General features: G+C 30.8%; 1 protein-coding gene across 1 annotated transcript in view; it reads left to right on the top strand.

The window, feature by feature from the left end:
* Positions 1-5,246: 5,246 nt before the first annotated feature.
* Positions 5,247-21,618, top strand: part of LOC139518112 (CD109 antigen-like) — a 50,127-nt gene continuing 33,755 nt past the window's right edge. The window contains exons 1-13 of the mRNA XM_071309781.1: positions 5,247-5,413; positions 6,520-6,583; positions 7,335-7,498; positions 8,902-8,927; positions 9,794-9,953; positions 11,811-11,881; positions 13,564-13,689; positions 15,013-15,052; positions 15,358-15,442; positions 17,255-17,345; positions 19,004-19,216; positions 20,028-20,297; positions 21,453-21,554. Of these exons, the coding sequence (XP_071165882.1) occupies positions 6,528-6,583; positions 7,335-7,498; positions 8,902-8,927; positions 9,794-9,953; positions 11,811-11,881; positions 13,564-13,689; positions 15,013-15,052; positions 15,358-15,442; positions 17,255-17,345; positions 19,004-19,216; positions 20,028-20,297; positions 21,453-21,554 (1,404 nt within the window). The 5' untranslated portion in view covers positions 5,247-5,413; positions 6,520-6,527. The remainder of the gene's footprint in view (positions 5,414-6,519; positions 6,584-7,334; positions 7,499-8,901; positions 8,928-9,793; positions 9,954-11,810; positions 11,882-13,563; positions 13,690-15,012; positions 15,053-15,357; positions 15,443-17,254; positions 17,346-19,003; positions 19,217-20,027; positions 20,298-21,452; positions 21,555-21,618) is intronic.

Here is a 21,618-nt window from a genome sequence, read left to right as displayed (position 1 = left end):
CCCGGTGTTTAGTTTAATTCGATGGGTTACATTCGAGAAAAAGACGAATTTGAGGTTATAACAATTGGAATATATCAGTCATCATAGGTGAAACAAGTATTCTATAATGGCCATCCAAATAGTAATGGCGTCCAAAATTTATCGAAGGGAATGATTTTAACATCATTCTCTGACTTAACTCTATCTTAGGTTTCTTTTTCCAAGCTCCTTGACACAAAAAACGTTCAACAAAGTCATTCATTGATAAAACATTATATATATATAGCGGAACATCATTTTAAAAGGATAATGTTAGCTTCTTGCAATACAATTAGCTCCTGTTTGGAGTCGGCCTCATATGAATGCAGGAACAAATAGGCAAAAAAGAGACACAATTGCTTTACAATGGAATAAAATGGAATGAAATACTATTTGACGTAAAACACAAATAATATGTAAGAAAGGACTCGCTAATATAAGTAACAGAGATACGTTTGTTACATTCGGAGTGTCTTTACAAAGTACGATGTATGTTCAGTCTTAAAATGTATATGTTGTGTTCTGTTGAAAGCCTTCTTTTTTTTTGCAATGGCGCTATCGGTTTTCTGACGACTAATGAGTTTGTACAAGGTCATCATGTTTTTACTGACTGTTAATGGCGTTTTTACAGTAAATCTATTGGATAATTGTTGTGTTCTGATTGGTGATGTTTTGTCTTAAATGCCTGATTTGCTCTTTTTCGTGTCATTTTGGAACTTGTAAAGCTAAATATGCGGTATTGGATTTACCCATTGCCTCAGGCCGTACGGTGACATAAAAGGTGTTGATTCCTGTGTCATATGGGTCAGGATCCCTAATTGACCTTGAGATGAGGAACTCAGATGACGTAATTAAAAAAAATTAGTCCGCCATACAATTGTGAATGCTGTGATTTTAAAAATGAACATAAATGAACAATAAGAACTGTTTTATAGAGCTGATGTGATGAGAAAAGAGATATGTAGATTTGAACTGAAATAAATTATAAGAAAGAACAATTTTTTTATTGAATTTTATGATCATAATTTTGGGATTATTTCATGAGGAGAGTGACATTTTTCACCATCTTCCGGGGTCCAGCAATTTGCGAAAAAAGTAATCTCACTTGCCACCATGAAAATTTAACCAGACATGTATAAATGTATCAGCTTCGCGAATTCGATATGAGCCATCATACACGTTGAAGTAAACGATATGGACTGAGCAACGGAGGAAAACGTTACCATTACCGCCTATGGAGAATTAATTATAAATGTTGACCCTAAATGTTCATCTGTAGAGATTTTATCATAACTCACTATTAATTGCCAAACAGTTATGGAAACTAATTGTCTGGTCGGTCCTTATCTCGTATATGTGAGCACTGTTCAAGGTATTTTTTCTCTTGGAATATTTATGATATGTTATCCGTTGGATGAGTATTGAGTGATATTTAGATCTGGTTGTAGCGCTTTATAATTAAATTGTAAGTGACTTTAAATTATCATTATTACTCATATTTCAAGTCTGTTTTTCTGTGTTTGATTCTTCTTGTAAGGGCTGCGTGTCGATCAGATGAGCCAAACCCCAGATGATTAGCATATATTCCTTTTTTTTTTACATATTGTACCTTTTACTATTTTGAAATATGTATTTAATAAATTTTTTATAATCAAGGATAATCAATTACTAGTAATAGTTTAGATGCGCCAAACTTGCGAGAAAAGGTGAAATAACAAAAATACAAAACTCCGAGTATAATTTAAAACGGAATATATCAATGTCTCATATCAAATGGTAAAATCAAACACCCCATACGAATGAAAAACAACTGCTATATCGCTGATTTGGTACAGGCATTTTTTATGTGAAGTTTTTTTTTTAGCTAGCTGAAGCATTTACTTGTATGACATTCGCAAACAATTTCATAGAATTGACGACAATCAATATAAAAGCATCATTTACAAAATGTGTCCACCAAAAATAAATAAAACAAAAAGACAAATAGACAAACAGACAAAACACGTAAGCAAACATGAAAGACAAGGATACAAAAAAAAAGTGACTATAAGATTATAACCCCTTGGCAAGATGTATAACATATATAAGTACTAAGCCACACCAAATAGATATTACCGAAAATTCAATACACAGTAAAGGATTTTAGTTTACAAAGACAACACAAGGAACACTTTACCATGTAATTGGTATGATGTCTGTACATTGAATCTTCACTTCAAGACAATCGTGCATTGTTTTTCATAATGAATATTTATTATCAAGGCCTTGGCATCTTCCGATGAACTTTTTTTTTCAGAAAAGGGATAAGACATGTTTTTACATAACCCTGGTTAATCCTATTTCTGATGAGACATTGGTCTAGCAGATGTAAACAGTTTTAAAATAAGACACAGAAAGTTGTATTTATTGTTTCATTAATATCTAGTTCTGGAGGATTCTGGATGAATCCCAAAAGTTTGTATTCTTAATAGATAGAACTTCACCAAATTATATGAATGTGAAATTAAACGATCTGTCTTCTTTGATCTTCCTTGTTCTGACAAGTGTCTGATGGAACACCGATATGAAAAAAGAAGATGTCGACAAGAAAAAGTGTTCGTTGTGATAGCTACAGGGAGAGGTGCTTAGTTAGTTTCGATTGAATTGCCGACAATTTGTTGAAAAAGTCTACCTCCAAATTCCAACACATGTGTTGTCAATACAAAACTCCGGCATACTGATCACTTATTCCTCCATAAAACATGTTTTACCTCTGTTTTTACTTTAAAAAATTTACCGTATTGCATCTTAAGGTAACAAATTTAAAGCGTAAGCTACCATCTTTATATTGAAAAGCATCAATTGTGTGTTATTTGTTTAATACGACTTTACTGGGTTGAAAAATCTAAAGTTGTGATAAAGCTATTCCAAAGAGAGCCGTAGTGAAGTGGTTAGTGCATCGGACTATTAACACAAAGGTTCCTGGTTCTATTCCAGATCGGGATGAAAATTTCAGAAACTCATTTCTCGGCTCTCCCTTGACACCATTTGCGAGTATGGTCTTGAGGAAACGATGATAGTCCGTCGGAAGGGGACGATACATGGCTAACCCGTATTAAGAGAGAGCCATATCTCTTGCACGTTAAAGACACCCTTGTAGATTCGAAAAAGAGTAGACTAATGCCGCTACAAGGCAGCACTCACACCCACAAAGTGGAAAGGGATTAATATAAGTTTCAAAACTTGTTTCCCAATCCACTATAAATAAATATGTTTAAACTAAAAAGAAGGATGGAGATTTAGAATTATCAAGATTTTTTTAGGATTTTTAAAAACATTACATATGGTTAATAAAACTACACGTGGGAACCATTTATGAGGATCCTCTTTCATAAAAGTAATTAATTTTATCAATCTGATAGACCATATTTGCGTTGGGCTAGCAATTTACCGTTGTTTGTACGGAATTTAATGGAGCTAATGTATCCAATTCAAACAAGGTAAATGTTGAGATTAGCTGTCCAATGTAATGTTCATTGACGTCATATAGACTTTACCAAAATTTCAACCTTGTCAAATAATTTGTTTTTGTGTGTTCGATGACATTAGTGCTCATGTATTCCTCATTCTTTATCAGCCCTCCGAGTAGTACGATTTAAAAACAGAAACATTTGTATTTTTTGCAGAAATTCGTCTTACGTTTAAAAAACGACCACAATTCAGTTTTTTATCATTGCCTTGGTTAACTAACTTTTAAGTGTCTACTGTTCATTAATATGACATTAAAATTATCTAGATAGTTATCTCTCTGAAAGTTTATAGTCAATAGAGTATGATTTTTAATGTATGATGCCCTGTACCAAGTCAGGGAAATTGTCATTGATATGTTATAGTTCGTTTTTCTGTGTGTTACATTTTAATGTTGTGTTTCTGTTGTGTCGTAGTTCCCTTATATTTGATGCGTTTCTCTCAGTTTTAGTTTGTAACTCGTATTTGTTTTTTCTCTATCGGTTTATGAATTTCGAACAGCGGTATACTACTGTTGCCTTTATTTGATAGTTTCAGGACCTCTGTAGGTGTAATATCACCATTGGCTTTCCACTTAATTAATTTTTGTTAATTTTGCACTTTTCAAAAAATTGTGCAGACTTTATCTTTGTTTCAAATAAAAAAATACTTAACATTAGTAAAGTTTTATTCTGTCCAGTACTATTGCCAAAATTTTACATCAAATTCTATTGCATATAAGAAAACAACAATCATTGTAAATTAACCAATCAAATTGTCACCTCTTATTCAACTGTATACAATCTTTATTTATAGTTATTTATGTATTATTGTCATTTTGTTACATCTTCTGACATCGGACTCGGACTTCTCTTGAACTGAATTTTAATGTGCGTATTGTTATTCGTTTACTTTTCTACATTGGCTAGAGGTATAGGGGAGGGTTGAAAACTCACAAACAAGTTTAACCCCGCCGCAATTTTGCGCCTGTCCTAAATCAGGAGCATCTGGCCTTTATTAGTCTTGTATGATTTTTAATTTTAGTTTCTTGTGTATAATTCGGAGTTTAGTATGACGTCCATTATCACTGAACTAGTATACATATTTTAAGGGGCCAGCTGAAGGACGTCTCCGGGTGCTGGAGTTTCTCGCTACATTGAAGACCCATTGGTGGCCTTCGGATGTTGACTGTTCTTTGGTCGGGTTGTTGTCGCTTTGACACATTCCTCATTTCCTTTCTCAATTTTATAAGTAACTATGTAACCTCAAGTTTCCAAATATTCTATAGAAACCCAAAATAAAAAAAATAATGTTGCTTTGAAATACCTATGATATATGTTTAAAACCCAGCAATGTTTTACTGCAATGAAATGTAGGATTCATTACCTACAGCTGTCAAATGTAAGGGAATATTTTGTTACGACCTATTTCTGTTTGCAATCGGGTGTGACGTACTACTATTTTGTGGTATTACACCTTAATTTACTAATGCTGTTGGTATTAATAATGTTTGGTTCTGATCGAAGTATGTTATATAAATATGCATTATGCAAGCGCACTACATTTACAGGTTTATGATTATTTTGTTTATCCTTTAAAAGGTTTCTCACATGAATGAGTAAAATAAACACTCCTTACAAATTATATTAAACTAATTCTATAATTAAATCATATTTTCATATTATTGAATGAAGATAAGACTGTACCATATGTTTATATATATTTAGAAAATTATTGTATATAGAAAAGTACATTTAAATGAAAAATATACATAAATTCTTTGTGAACAATAACACATATTCGTATCTTAAGATTTACAGTCACTTTTATCACTTTCAATAAATATTTGCAAATGTACGTTTTCTTACTGCTTGTATGATTTCACCTAAATTTATGAATACGACTTAAGGTAAGAAAAATCACAATATTTAACACTTTTGAAATTTAACAGGACTAAGGTAACACAATCAATGAATTCTTAAAATCTCATTAGAATTGTTTCACATTTTACTATATCAAGGCCTTTAAGGTTGTGAATTTGTGTTAAAAGATATAACTTCATGTTTCTTTTAGACGCAAATTTAGTTGACATTTTAGATGATTATTCAACACCTTGGTTACTTTTCATATATATACCCTTTGAAAAATGTACTTTTTATATATATACACTTTGATAATTAATATCTTTCTTTTTATGTTCAATATCAATTTTAAACTAAAAATACATGATAACGCTAAATTTGAAATAAAGAATAAGATATAAAAAAAAACGTAAAAGAGAGGCGAAACATACCAGAAGGACTTGTTTGTTAAAATGAACTGATAACGCCATGTCTAATAAAAGAGAGAAAGAAAAAAAACGAACAGCAAAATAGTGAAAAAGAACATATAAAGTAAAAACTTAATAACCCAAAACAATATGGGTGATGTGTCAGATTCTCCCGGGGAATAAGCAGATCCTGCTCATAAAGTACAAACCCGGTAATAAGTCTATATCGATAGGTCACATTAGGAAAAAGATACATTAAGTAGCAAAAACAATTATTAATTAGATATTAAATGATATATCATTAATAAAGTCTATGAATAAAATAGATTGAAGTTAATGTTTAATATCTGCAATCGGTTACACATTGGACTTTAACTATAATAAATGTATAGAATTTTTCTCGACAAAGTTGTTAATTATTTAACACTGTATTTTTTTTCTATATAAAACGGCTGTAAACAAAATATTTTAAAAGAAATGCGAAAACTTATCGGGTTATGATTGATATTCTGGTTCAAAGTTTCTTCTTTAATTTAATTATCTTCTTTGTCAACATTGTTCTTTTCTTCTTTTTTTTCAGTTGAAAACCAAAAGTTTTGATAGTTATGATGAGAACAGCCGGTTTAATGTTTAGAAACGAAGTTTTAGTAAATCAGCGAATATAAAATCTATAATCTGAATTGTGTTTTGTAAAACTGCATTGTATTAATGTATACTTATACCATATCACTATTACTATATCCTAGGATTAACCATGAGACTTGTGTTTAGTTTGTTGTTTGCTGTAATTGGGTTCGTCACGGCCAAAAAGTAAGTCAAACATAATTGGTTTCGCGTTTTCCAAATATCCGTACAAAATAGATATGTAACAATTTAAGATATATGAACAGTACAAAACCCAAACGTAATAAATATTTTTTTTCAATATCCCTGTTCATTTTTGAAAAAAAAAGTATTACAAAACTTTTTTAAGGAATGACAGTAATATGTCTATGACGAATAACATAACAAATTTCGTGCACACTGAATAACCGGCACATCGGGTTATTTCGAACAGACTTACTTTTACTGCAATTTTTTCGTTGGTTATAAAAGCAACTCAAATCTTATACATTACTGGATGTATCATGTTTATATTTTATGTTTATATTTGTCAGTATTTCTTTTAAGTTGAGCCATTGGTTTGTGTTATCTTTACTCTTTTACAATATTACATCATATTACCGACTATTATTACTGCAGATGCAATACACCCTGTGATTAACCCTCGCCACAAACGCCCAAAGCCGAAATTTTAAAAACCGAAGGCCAGTTAACATTGAAAGAACTGAATGGCGTTTGAATCAATATGATTATCAATTCAGTTTCGATTGGGATTAACTTTGTTTGTACGAAAATGAATGATTTGAATCACGAACTTCCATAAACAAGGCTTTATAATTTACTTTTACAAATTGTTATTTGGATGGAGAGTTGTCTCATTAGAAACTCACACCACATCTTTCTATATCTATTTAGAAAAAAACATGAACTCTATTGTTATCAAAATGATTTTTTACAGCACATATATTGCAACTGTTCCAAAAGAAATAAAAGCAGGATCAGATGCTAAACTTTGTATATCAGCTTTAAAGGAAGGTGTTAAACGTGTTACAATCTTCGTAATGTTGCTAGACAAACAAAACAGAACTTTAACAAGAGTCAAAGCACAACGAAGTCTACTTCGTGAGTTGATATAACAACAATGTCAATCAGATTAAATGTATAATGATATCATTCTTTACAACTAATAAGGAATTAAAATAAAACTATTATACTTTGATAAACATCAGATTTAAATTTTCATAAATTAAATGAAATTTGCGTATACGTAACAAGTCTATCAACCTAACGACAAAAATAGCAAAGATATTTTAAGAGGATAGCAGTTAAATATCAAGGATAATCGAAAATACCAAAAAGAAAGTCCCTTATCAAATAAAAAAATCGTTAGACCAAGCAACTTCAAACGAACGGAACACAAATGTTAAATTTCTGATTTGGTTCAAACATTTCTTAATGTAGAAAAAGATGGATTAAACCTGAATATATCTAGCCTAACCTATCACTTGTTGCATAGAATTCAATGATATTGGCAAGACAGTAGATTTTATGAGTGAGCAAAATCAACAGAAATGATGAGTAAGAAATGACAATACAGCAATTAGATTTGTGTTATAATCCTAACCATCACAAAAACAAAATAATTAGATTATATATATATTTTATGAGTGAGCAAAATAAACAGAAATAATGAGTAAGAAATGTCAGAAATGACGATACAGCAGTTAGCATTGTGTTATAATCCTAACCATCACAAAAAACTAAATAACAATGCCAACAACAAAATATGACATGCAAACACTCTATAAATAAGGAACATAAGAAAAAGCAAAAGACAATAATACAAAAAATGACCACAGCGCAATTACATAATGGCGGGATATATAAATATCAGACTGCTAGTATGCCAACAAAATATTACAAAAAAAGTAATTCGTTGAAACGGAATATTGACCAAAAGGTCTTAGTATCTTTCTTTGGAATGGAAAATGACCATTCTTTAACAAAGCCCTTGTTTATCTACTTAGAAACTGGTGACGTTCTATAAAGTTCAGTTATTAATGCATAAAGTGTTGGCACTGTTGGTGAAAGTTTTGTTAATAAAAAATTCAAATGTCGCGAGCATTTTTATAATGTTTATGATTCGACCGTCACTGATGAGTTTTTTTAGATGAAACGGGCGTCTACAATTTGTTTATATAATCATCGTATCTAGAACGAATTTATCATTATACACAACAAGCCAATAAACCAATTTTAAAAGAAACCAGCTAATATAACTCAGTATGTGGTATTAACAATTTACAAGTGTTTATGCATTATGTCAAATCCACTCGAAATTATGTTATGTCATCATAATGGACTAAAGACACATAACAGTGTCAAATTGTTAATGCATAATATAACTATTATTTAAATATTTAAAAAAAATCTTTTTGTTTATATAAAAGCAACAGTATTATACTTCTGTTCAATCATAATTAAGAAACGTTTTGATATACCAATGTATGCATTATTTGTTTTAGAGAGACCTGCCGTTGTTACACTCAAAGTAAGTGGTATTACATTTGAATTTAGAAACATGTTTGTGGAGTTTAAATGACAAATGAAGGTGCAGATAGATGGATAGTTTATTCTCATGAAACCATGCAAGTACAAAGGTTACAGAGAAGCTAAAAAATAATATACATAAAAATACAAATATAGTAACACATCCAAATGATACTGAGAATATGGACACATAGATGTAATAACAATGACCTAATAACACAAGTTTACCATTAATATTCCATATAAAGGTGATAAATAAACCTTGTCGAACATTCAAATTGAACAAAAAATATGCAGAGCTGATTAAAATAACCCTAAAAGATATAAAACAGAAGATGTGGTATTATTGCCAATGAAACAACTCTCCACAAGAGACCAAATGACATAGAAATCAACAACTATAGGTCACCGTTCGGCTTTGAACAATGAACAAAGTCCATACCGCAAAATTAGCTATAAAAGTCCCCGAAATGACAAATTTAAATTAATTCAAACGAGAAAACTAGCGGCCTAAAATATGTACAAAATATGAACGAAAACAGATATATAGCATATCAGCAACTAAATTACAGGTTCCTGTAAATGTAAATATGCAAAGGTAATGGAATTCCTATTAAAATATGCAAGTTTATCAAAAAATTAAGGTATTTAGCGGTGGTTAAACTTAACATGGTAACACTTTCAATGCCTTTACATCCTTTAAAAAATAATTAATATGCCTCAGCAAATATATAAAAAAAATAGTTTATAAAAAAAACTATGTGAAATAATTTCAATAAAGCCGTTATGAAACATGAAATATTTTCAGTAATTGATACTTTCTTAGATGTTGAATGCAGGTATGCGTAAGTATGATAATAATTGTAGGTACCAGAAAAGACCCCTCCAGGATATGATTACAAGATAAAAGTGAGAGTCATTGGAGATATTAAATTTGATAAAACTGCTATAGAAATCCGAGTCACAGAGAAAGCGTCATCCATCTTTATCCAGACCGACAAAGCTGTTTATAAGCCAGGCGACTTAGGTAAATATGAAATCATATTCACAATATATATAGCAGAGATACGTCCTAACAGAAATACAATTCTTATAATGATTAGATAAACAAACGCAACAAATACTTGTATTAAATTAAAAACCAATTGTTCAGAGAACAATTGAAGGTCTTTCCATCAAAACAATGTATTTTGATATGAAAAGTTGTGAAACTAAGTTTAAAATGTCATTTCAATCGTCAAATGATAGCTCCTAGTAAGCTGATTCCAAAAATATATTGTTTCCATACATTTTTTTTAAATAAGGGAGATAATTTGTTACTTCCGGTTTGAAAATTGTTACTTCCGATTATATTTGAATATTTACTTGACACTGATTCCAAAAATATCTGGTTCTATATACTTTTATATTAAAAAGTACAAAAAAATAGCTATTTCCGGTTTACAAAAGGTCACTTCCGGTTGTTTTTTACAAGGTTAAATGGTTTGATATCTTTTTCTAAAAGTTGTATATCTTTATCATGTATACATATAGAATAAAAGCAAAGGTCAAAATCTAGAACGTCAAATTAAGCTATGACCTTGAGATCAGTTTCAAGGTCATAAACCAAGGACCTCAAATCAAAAGACCATAGGTCTTTATTATATTTAGTTAATGAGTTATATCACCAAACGCGTATTTTTAAATACAAGAGGGGAGAAAACTCCCTTTTACATTCAACGTACGCTTGCAATCAAAATTTACATCTTACGACATGTCGCAACTAACAATTTAGTAAAAATAATTTGTTGATATCTTATACAGTCTTTGGATATAAGTGAAAATAAGCCAAATTCAAATATTAGAATATGACCTTGACCTTTGACCTTGACCTAATTTTCATTTTTTGGGACCAAGGACCTCAAATCAAAAGATCCTAGGTCTCTATCACTTATGATTTATAAGATAGAAATTCATATCACTTATATCAGATGCATAAGGGGAAATAACTCTCATATGGAGCGGTCATATCGCTTCGGTCAAAATAGGACAAATCATGCGAAGGATATAACAAGCAATTTTGTAAAATAAATTTGTCATAATCTTTTACGGTTGCGAAGGAGATGCGCTAACAAGGAAAACAGTGTTTGGGGAGATAACTCCTACAAAGAAACGCAGGGTAAATTTCAAAAGTGCATAAGCTGTTCGATATCATATACCAAATATCTAAGCGACATATTGCGAAACAAATGTTTATCGCAAGAACAAAATTAGGTGGAAGAAAAAAAAAAAAAAATAATCAGAAGAAAAACAATAGGTCTTTCCACAGAAAAGTGGAAAGACCTAATTATAGAGGTTATTTTGCTTTTACTGTTTGAGGATTTTGACATTATTTCTTTGACTTATGGTTCATAAAATAAATCAAAGATAATGAATGGAGTTTTATTTTGAGAGACGAATAGGTCCTCAAAACTCCATTGATAAGGATACAGAAAGACTTGATGATAATATGTTTAAACTCAAACTACTTGTATTATGTTTCTTGACAAAAATTACTGACGTTTTGAAAAATACTAAGTTGCTATTATCTACTAAGATAATCGTCATAAACACTGTTTCTTCAAAGCAATGTGTGCATAACCAATCAATTAGTTTTAGATTCGTATTTGAGGAGCGTTGCTGGTCAATATTGATAAATAATCATGCAAATATTTGTGAATGAATGAAATGTTACGAAAAACACATTCAAACTGGTCATATTGTTCAAACGTTATTTTAGGAATTTAAAATCTATACTGAAGCTTTAAATTGCAATGTGGTGATATTTTATTTCTTCCCTTGCACAAAACTATACAACTTGACTTTATAATCGAATACTATGCAATAACCCCTTCTTTTTCAACAGTTCAGTTTAGAGTGTTTGGCACTAATCAACGATTAAAAGTTTTAAGAGATCCTATGTCAATTTACATACAGGTCAGTTCATTTATGTCATTTTTTTTGTTACAATAACTTTTTCTATGCATTGCATTTTAAATTCGTTAAATAATGCAAATATATATATTAAAAAAAGGAATCAAATTGAGAGTCGGAATGATAAAAAATAGAAATTATACAAATAAAAAAAAAATGAATTTCGAAAAAAATACCCATTATTTACAGCACGAAAGTCCCATTGGTAATTCCGTCTATGATGGATGTCGGTAATATGTATATATATATACTTTACGGATATCGTCTATTTTGGACGACCATAAATAAACTCATCATAGATACCAGGAATAAATTTAACTTATACGCCAGGCGCGCGTTTCGTCTACAAAAGACTCATCAGTGAAGCTCGAATAAAAAAAATGTTTAAAATGCCAAATAAAGTATGAAGATGAAGAGCCTTGCAAAATTATCATAAACACCTTAAATCTATTTTTGTACTTGTATGTGTCTCGGTTATTGTATAGAAAGGTATATACTATGAAAATTAGAGCGAGGGGCTTTGCCCCAAGCTCTTATTTTCATAGTATATACCTTTCTATACAATATCCAATTTAGCACATATTTACAACTTGAGTAATCCTGTAATTAGTCTATTGATATGTTTCGGCTGACTGGATGTAGCTCATTTACGTAGTTTTGTAAATCTACTCACTATAATATCATTGTAAAAATGGGATTTCAAAAGGCCCTTGACTTTAGAATGTAAAGAAGGTAGCTGCTGGTGTAAGTATGTTTATTGATATGAACGAAGCGTTGTTTTACTATACATGTACTTATGTACATGGTAAGATGTCAAAATGAATTGACCAAGAGCAGATAATTCTTAAATTGCAGTGAAAGCTTTACATTCTTAAAAACATTTTTTTAATTTCACATAAAACCTAAAACTAGCTTTTTAATGAGTACAAACAGTTGGATCCCCCTCCCACATCTATGTTGAAACACCTTTTAAAAATGGCTGGATCTGCCCCTGGTATGTACCCATAGGTAGTCTAGTAGATAGTTTATATGCATGAAATATTTGTCACTGGACATTAGGCAACTAATTATCGACCAATTTATGACTAAATATATCAAATTGCTTTATTAATAATTTCCCTTCAAAAGATTCATGGTTGACTCTTTTTGTGTACAAAGTAATTTCATGGAAGATAAAGGATTACAAATTTTAGATTGAGTTGTACTTTAATCAAGGTATAAAGCACCATTATTATTACTCTTTATTTAAATGAAAGAAACTTTTTTAATTGTCAAAACAAAATTTAGATCAAAAGATTGATTAGTAGGATGTTAAAAATCTGTTTGAAATCTAATTACAAACTATTTAGTTAAATTTGGAACACATCATTTATTTCAAAATAGCCAGTAGCAATTTTTGTTCTAATATCTTGATTACAATACAATGAAATCTTACCCTTGTGGTCATTCATGCGTAGTTACTTAGTACACGGAAAAAGTATGTACTATGAAAATATGAAGGCAAATTCAAGCAATTTGATTGGACGAGAAGTTGTAAGTATGTGCTAAAGTTACTTAATTTTATCAAAGATGTGAGTTTCACAGTTTATATACAAATATAACAATATCAACACCACGGTGAATGTGAAATTCTGGTCATAGCATTTATGAATATATCATAATTTGCAACTGAAATGTTTTTGCAGGATCCCAAAAATAATCGAGTGAAACAGTTTCTCAATGTTAGCGCAGTATTTGGTGTGTTTGCCGGTACTTTCCAACTATCGACCTTGACAAACCTTGGAAGATGGACAATCAAAGTAGAGCAAATGGTCAGTTGGCTTTTTTAAGTTACGGGATAATATAATCTTTGAATACAGGCAACAGTAGTATACCGTTGTTCGAAATTCATAAATCCATTGAGAACAACAAATCCGGGTTACAAACTTAAAAAAACTGAGATGTATATCAGATAAATAGCATCGATAACGAATTTAATGTCAAAAGAAAAAAGGTGGTTTTGTGATTTTTAATTTTTAATGGACACGAGAAACAATTCACAATTACTAAAGACCATGAATTTAGAATGGAATAAAATATTGTCTCTTCAAACTCATGCTCTGCAGTTATTTTTTTAAACTCGTGTCAGTTAATAGTTGTTTGTCGAAACTCATGTCTAGTTGTATTTTTTTCATCTAAATTAATGTTCACTAAAATAAATCTCAAAACTCATACCTAATATCAATTGTCCTCGGTCATTCGTGTTCACTAGTTACTATCTTTTTTTTTTAACTCATGTGTAGTTATTGTCCTCAAAAACACATATTTACTACTTATAGTCTACCGAAACTCTTATTCACTAGTAATTGGGTCTCATATCTTCTAGTACGTATAAATAAAAATGAATATCCAATGGTTATCAATGGTTAACAATGTAAAACAAAATTACAGAACCCCAAGACAAATTCAAAAAGGGGGGAAGCTGCCATTGTACTAACTTAGTATGCATTTTCCGAGGTAAAATAATGTTTAGCAGTAATTGTCTTTAGAAATTCACGTTCACAAGTAGTTGTATCTCAAAACTATTGTGTCCTATCAACTGTCTTTCAGAAATCCGGTTTTGTACTATTTGTAACTTCAAGCTACTGTTATATGTAACATGAAGATAGTTATATCGTGCTTGTTTATACCAAAGTATTAATTTTATTTAAATGTGGTAAATATTAATTTCGCACTAATACATACTGAGTGGAATCTATGAAATAGTATTAAATATAAAAACAAAATCGACTTTACGAGGAGAGAACACTGTATTATTACATTGATAACAAGTACTATACTGTCAAAACTTAACAGTTTAATACCGTGTTTACATATGTTGCACATCTGTATTATACCGTATAGCGGATTATTTTCGCGGGTATAAAATTTCGCAATTTTCATTGAATAAGGTATACAAAATATTTTGGCGGTTATTATTTTGGCGGTTATTATTTTGGCGGATTCAAAACTTGTTTCAATAACTTTGCATGTGCTTTTTTTTTTTTAAATTGGCGGATATTTGTTTTACCGATTTTGTTCTATCCGCGAAAATAAGCGAAAACTTACACCTCGCGAAAATAACCCGCTGTACAGTATAACCTCCTTTATTCCAGAGAGGAAAGACTTCAAAGCGTTTCGATGTTCAACAAGTTGGTGAGTTAGAGCTAAGACAACAATACCCTGACTCACATTAGTAGCATTAAAACATTGATGAAATAGAAGAGGCTATAATCCTATATAAATTTGCCTGATTGTATTATTCTCTCTGTTTCCTCGATAATTTAAATGTCAGTTTGTATGATGTTGATCTATTGTTAGTCACCTGTTTATGTCTGAAAAACTATCAATTGATATCAACAGGTGTATTTAAATATCTAATGTTTGAAATCATTCACATTAACTTTGAATGCATTTCTATTGAAAAAAATAATACTGATTGCTTATGTGTTTCTATGTAGTTCTACCTAAATTTGAGGTGAATGTCGTACTGCCTCCGTTTGAACTGAAAACAGACAGATTTTTCACAGTTTCTATCAATGCACTGTAAGTTATCATTTAATTGTGATACATCTTTAATATATTTGTTGTTACGGATTGTGTTATAACGTATAAAGTAAAATCACCAAAAAAAATGAACTCCGAGGAAAATTCCAAATCGAAAGTCCTTAATCAAATGGCAAATTCAAGAGATATCACACATCAAAGGGATGGATAACAACAGTCATATGACTTGGTATTGGCATTTTCTTATGTTGAAAATGGTGGATTGAACCTGGTTTTATAGCTAGCTAAACTTTTCACTTGTATGACAGTCGCATCAAATTTTATTATATTGCCAACGATGCATGAACAAAACAAACTGACACAATAGGTATATAAGTACACAAGATTTAGACACACAATTATAGACCTCTATTAGGAAGAACAAGCAAGTTATAGTGAATGCAGACACAAACAAATTGTTGCTAGCTGCCTCAAATGTTATTTTTTTATTTAAAATATAAAAAATTCAAATATCTGTTGGTACTTATTCATAGTTTGTCTTATCTTATTGTCACTTGTCTACTGTGAGAACTGAAATTAAAAATTTAGATTTCGTTCGTTATTAGATTTGTTAGGTTGCTATCGTATTGACGTATATTGATGCGTGTTATATCTCAATAGATTATTTTAGGGTTTGTTACTGACAACGAATGGATTTTCTTCTAAACATTTTTTTTCACAAAATCTATATTCAAATGATATCATGTTTTTTTTATAAACAAGTAGTACTTCCGTGATAATCAACAAAGAAACAATAAAAAAAACATTAGAGCTTGTATTTCCTATCATAATTTCCTTAATATAGGGATGCTGCTTAAAAGCAAACTATCTAACAAAGAGTTCCAACTGGTGAATTATCCCTACATTTACAGACACCATATAGAAATATTTGACCTGTTTCACAGATGACGACAGAAAGTGTTCAATTGTCGTAAACTAAATCCCGTCGTCTTTTTTCCTCAAATGTACCCTTCCGAGTAAGACTCATCACAATATGTATACCCAGATTAGCAACACCAAGGTTGCCACATGTGGGGCAGGATCAGCTAATACTTCCAGAGCATATGAAATCCACACGGTGTTTGGTTGGGCTAGTGTTACCTAGTGTTTAGTTGTCTTTGTTGTTTTTTGTGAACTCTTGTTTGTCTGGTAGTCTGTTTCTTCTTTTTTCGTCATGACCTTGCCAGTTTATTTTCGACTTATGAGTTTGATTCTCTCTTTGGTATCTTTTCCTCTCTTTGTGCAAAATATTTCTTAACATTTTAAACACGTTTCTTTTTTTTTTTTTTTTTATCTAAACGTGACATATCTGGGAACACTTATTTTTGTCTGTTCATACTTTTCGTTTTTAGGTTATGCATTGTGCGAATATATATTCATTTATTTGTAATTATTATCGTTAAAATGTGTATGCAATTACTAGTATGTATTATATCTCACAGAAAAGCGGACATTTTAAATTACAATCTACCGCGGATTAGGAAAACCTGACATAATCAAACGTTTTAATCAACACAAAAAGTAAAAAAACTGTCATATTCCTTAATACAGTCTTTTCCTAGAGTTCATAGTTAGTTAAACCTGGTTATATGACCAGTTACACCTTCCAGTTGTATTGCAGCTGTTTGTAGATCCGCATTGACAAAAACTATCAAGTCGTAAATGTTTGTTTTTTTTCATCATATTTTTTACATTCATTTAGACATAACTCAAATAACTTCCTTAGTCCTTGTAAAATGTAACCTCCCCGTAAACTGATGATAAGTGCTGCTGTATACTTCATTAACCTTGACGTAAATGATTCATATATAGATATACTTTTGGGAAACCAGTTGATGGGGATGCAGAGCTGATCATTAAAAGTGAATGGAATACAGAAGACCAGATTGTAAAGAAATTTAAGGTATTAATGAGCAAGTTTGTAGAATAACTTACTTGATCATTTTGTTTTTTGTATCATAAATATTCTGACGAATTGATTAAGCTCAATATCATTGTCACTATGTAGTCTTGAACCGTATTTTGTAAAACGAGTCTTTTTCGATCAAATTAAACACAGCTTATGATGACAAATTCTGTATACACTTCAATCGACCAACAGCAAACAACTAGCAAATTGTGTTTTGCTAATTTATTTGTATATGTATTCGTGTCTTTCAGTTTTGCGTATGTACTTTGTTTATATGTCTTTTTGCGTTTCTTTTTTACCCATTTGTTTGTTTGTATAGTAATTTAGATTATTACAAAATGTTGACTATTGTACCCCTGTGTTGACATTTTTACCTATAATGTCTGTATGTGTTGTCCGGACATAGAATCAAGTACTTTGGAATGTAAATAATTCCTGTTAATTACAATTACCAAATCTGCCATTATATTACACTTTATATTTGACCGTTTTTGTTTATGTAATTGATTACTTTCTTATTAATTTGTGAATTCAATTAATTACTTAAATCACTTTTGAAAGGAACATTCAGATAAAATGTTTAAAAACATGAATTTATTCTATGATATAAGTATCACAAATTGCTTTATGGTAATAATAAATAAGATTTACTGCAACTACTTTACAATTCAGCCAGTTCCAAAGAAGTGATTAAGTTAAATATATAGTGGGTTACGGGACAAAATTACATAAATCTGTGAATATATAACTATTATTTTAAATAAGTGTATATAAAGGCAACAGTAGTATACCGCTGTTCAAAACTCATAAATCCATGGACAAAAAACAAAATCGGGATAACAAACTAAAACCGAGGGAAACGCATTAAATATAAGAGGAGAACAACGACATAACACTAAAATGTAACACACATAGACAAAATCCCACGAGAATAACAAATATAACATATATATAACATCAAAACCAAATACATGAATTTGGGATAGACAAGTACCGTGACACGTCTTATCGCAATGTGAATTTACACTCAAAAATAAGAGAAAACAAACGACACAACGTTATAATGTAATACACACAGAAACGAACTATAATATAACAATGACCATATTCCTGACTTGGTACAGGGCATTTTTAAAGGAAAAAATGGTGGGTTGAACCTGGTTTTGTGGCATGCCAAACCTCGCACTTTTATGGCCATGTGAAATATAACATCAAAATGACAACACAGGACTATATAATACTTTGCATATAAGAAACGTTCGAACTACTGGTCTGATTAAATGTTTATCTGAATGTAAACGCATTGTTTAACTAGATGCTATTAAAAAGAAAAATATTTTAGCGCTATTTTTAACATTGTCATATAAGGGGCACCATATTTAACCCATCAATTTTCCTTAAGATACCAAGCAAGTCAGGAATGTGGCAAATGTTATTAAATAGCCCGTGTCTATGTGTGTTACTGTTTGTTTCTGTTTTTGTTGCAGTTCACTGTTTCTATTGTTATTTTGTATTCTTCTTATAAATGACGTGTTTCCCTCGGATTTATTTGGCGTAATCGATTGATGACTATTAAACAGTGGTTTATTATTGTTGCCTTTATTGATGAATATAAGTGCATATGATATATATTTGCCTTACCAATTAAATAGATCAAAGGAAAATCAACAATTAAAGTCTTGATGAGTGACGTTGCACCTAAACTGGGAACCTACATAAAGGTTATCGCCATAGTAAATGAAACAATTACTGGCATTTCGGTAAATGACACAGGAAGTGTTGTAATATATGACACAGAAGAAGAACTGACGTTTTCCTCAAGTATGTCGAATGTATTTAAAGCAGGACTAGATTATATAATAATGGTAAGTGGCTAGAAATCCGATGATATATTTTATGTTTCATACTGCATCGCCATTTACTAGTAAGCTTTACTATAAGGTTCGCTTAAACAAACCAAGGTGTACCATATGTTTTCTCTTCAATGTGCACATAATAGAATTTTATATAAAATGTTATCAATCGTAAGACGCTAAAATAGTAAATGAATTACTAAATTACAATAGAAATGAAAGCAGATTAACAGAAACACAAAATTTAATCAGTACGAAAAAAATGGAAACTTTGGTACTCACAAAAATGATTGAATCCACAATAATTATTAACATTTTATTGATGTGACCGCGTGTTAAGTAAACTTATCATTCTTTAAATACAGCAAAAAATTCATACCCTTCCAACAATGTGGTATGTATTGGTTGACAACCCTTGATAAAGCATACGATGCGAGGCATTACTTGACCAACAGAAGCTTTATGTCAGCTAATATGTCAAGGTCGACAGCTATCAATGTTCATACAATGTAATAGATGCAGGGTTTGAAATTCTGTTAAATTTGTTTAAGCAAAATGCGTTATTTAACACAGGGTATTGAGAGGATGTTCATACCATCGCCTCGAAATGCAAAATGCAAAATGCAAAAAAGTGTCCATTTCTGAACAGTTCGGGTTTTATTATACTATAATCATATTTGAAATTAAAACACCCGATGATATTTTTTATATAGAGTATAATTGCTAATTCCTGCTGAAATCATCATAAATTTGTTCAAATTAGAAAAAAGAGACTAAATCTTTTCACATTTGTTTGGTTTTTTCTGAAAATGGTGCACTTTAGTTGAAAGCAACAAGGCCAGATGGAAGTAATCTAAAATCATCATTAGACTCTGTAAACATAACGGTCACGTATAGAGTACCAGGAACAAAGAAACAACAAAAGTGGTCTCCAACTGGTGGCAATAATCAGGTTATGCCTTTTGGACGATTTTCCCGACCTATCAACGAGGACACAAAAGTATTGTGGACACGTTTGGAACAGATCCCTGAATCAGGAATAATTGTACTCTCAGTTATATTCCCTAAAGCAGCACTATCCGGTAGTATTGAGGTATTCTCTACCAAACATATAGATAAACATGAAAATTAACAGATAATCGTCCCTTACATCATTGATCACTTCGTTTCAATTGATTGGTTGGTTGCAGTTTGCTAAATATCACGGGACATATGTTTCTTGAAAAAATAAGGACAAAAACAATTTACAAAAAATCTGAATTTTGTGCATTTGGTCCACTAGAATGAAGAGAAAAACACTAAGAAGCACCTTAGTAGCAATATACCAAACTTCACCTGAATTACGGACATACATTCCCCAAATTATTCGATATCCCAGAGCTTTCAGCTCCTAATTATACTTTGTAAAATGTCACCAGTGTCTGGGCAGAAAGTTGATAACCACGGATACATGTATGTCAAAAACGCCTAATCTTATTCCTAAAAGAGTTCATCGGAAGATACCAAGATCTTGTTGACAAATATTCCAAATCAACTTCACAAATAATACACGATGGTCTTGAAGTTTAGATTCTGTGTACTGACGTTGTTTATCATCTAAATAATGTGTTATAATATTTGTTTATTTTATTAATATTATTTTTACTGTTAAGTCTATTTTTTGTGATATCCATGTGACGTGACTATGAACTTATCTATCTCGTCATACCTTGAACGACAAAATTATTTATTTTTACAATATTACTTTTACTATTAAGTCAGTTTTTGTGATATCCATTTAACATGACTATGTACTTATGTGTCCCTTCCTATTTTGAACATCAACATTATTTTATATCTAGCTGTTTAACGTAAAATCTTACAATCCATTATAAACAAATAAAATCGTATAACAAAAAAGCAAAATAAGGATGCAGCTCGAAGTATAAGTGTTGTTAATTGACACAGAAAACACAAAAACTGTATATTTCATCAAATTTGATTAGGGACTCTCCGTTTTCAATTTTCCTATAAGTTCAGTATTTTTGTAATTTTACCTTTACACTGTCACTGGAAATTTAGTTTGATAGGGCAAGTAATTTTTTAGCAAGAGGTCATTAACAAATGTCTCAAAGCAGTTGTGCTTGGAGTTTCTAACGTTGCGTATAGAGTAGCAATCTTTAAATACGGGATATCAAATTTAATCTTCAATTCAGACCTGACGAATGAATAAATTAATGAAAAAACATCTAATTACTTTTCACAACAGGCCTTTTATCGCAAAGAAAGAACGTCAAAGTATTTGTCACGAGCAGAATCACCAAGCAGAAACTTTATAAAAGTGTCAGTTAAAGATAACAGAAATGCCAAGGTAAAGTCCAAGCATTGAAGGGATACAGAGCTGTCAGGTCTCAAATACATGTAGTTAAAATCAG

The sequence above is a fragment of the Mytilus edulis genome, chromosome 3 (assembly GCF_963676685.1).
Source record: "Mytilus edulis chromosome 3, xbMytEdul2.2, whole genome shotgun sequence".
Classification (NCBI taxonomy): Eukaryota; Metazoa; Mollusca; class Bivalvia; order Mytilida; family Mytilidae; genus Mytilus; species Mytilus edulis.
Note: the sequence above shows the minus strand (reverse complement) of the source record. Positions and strands in the feature narration are given on the sequence as shown.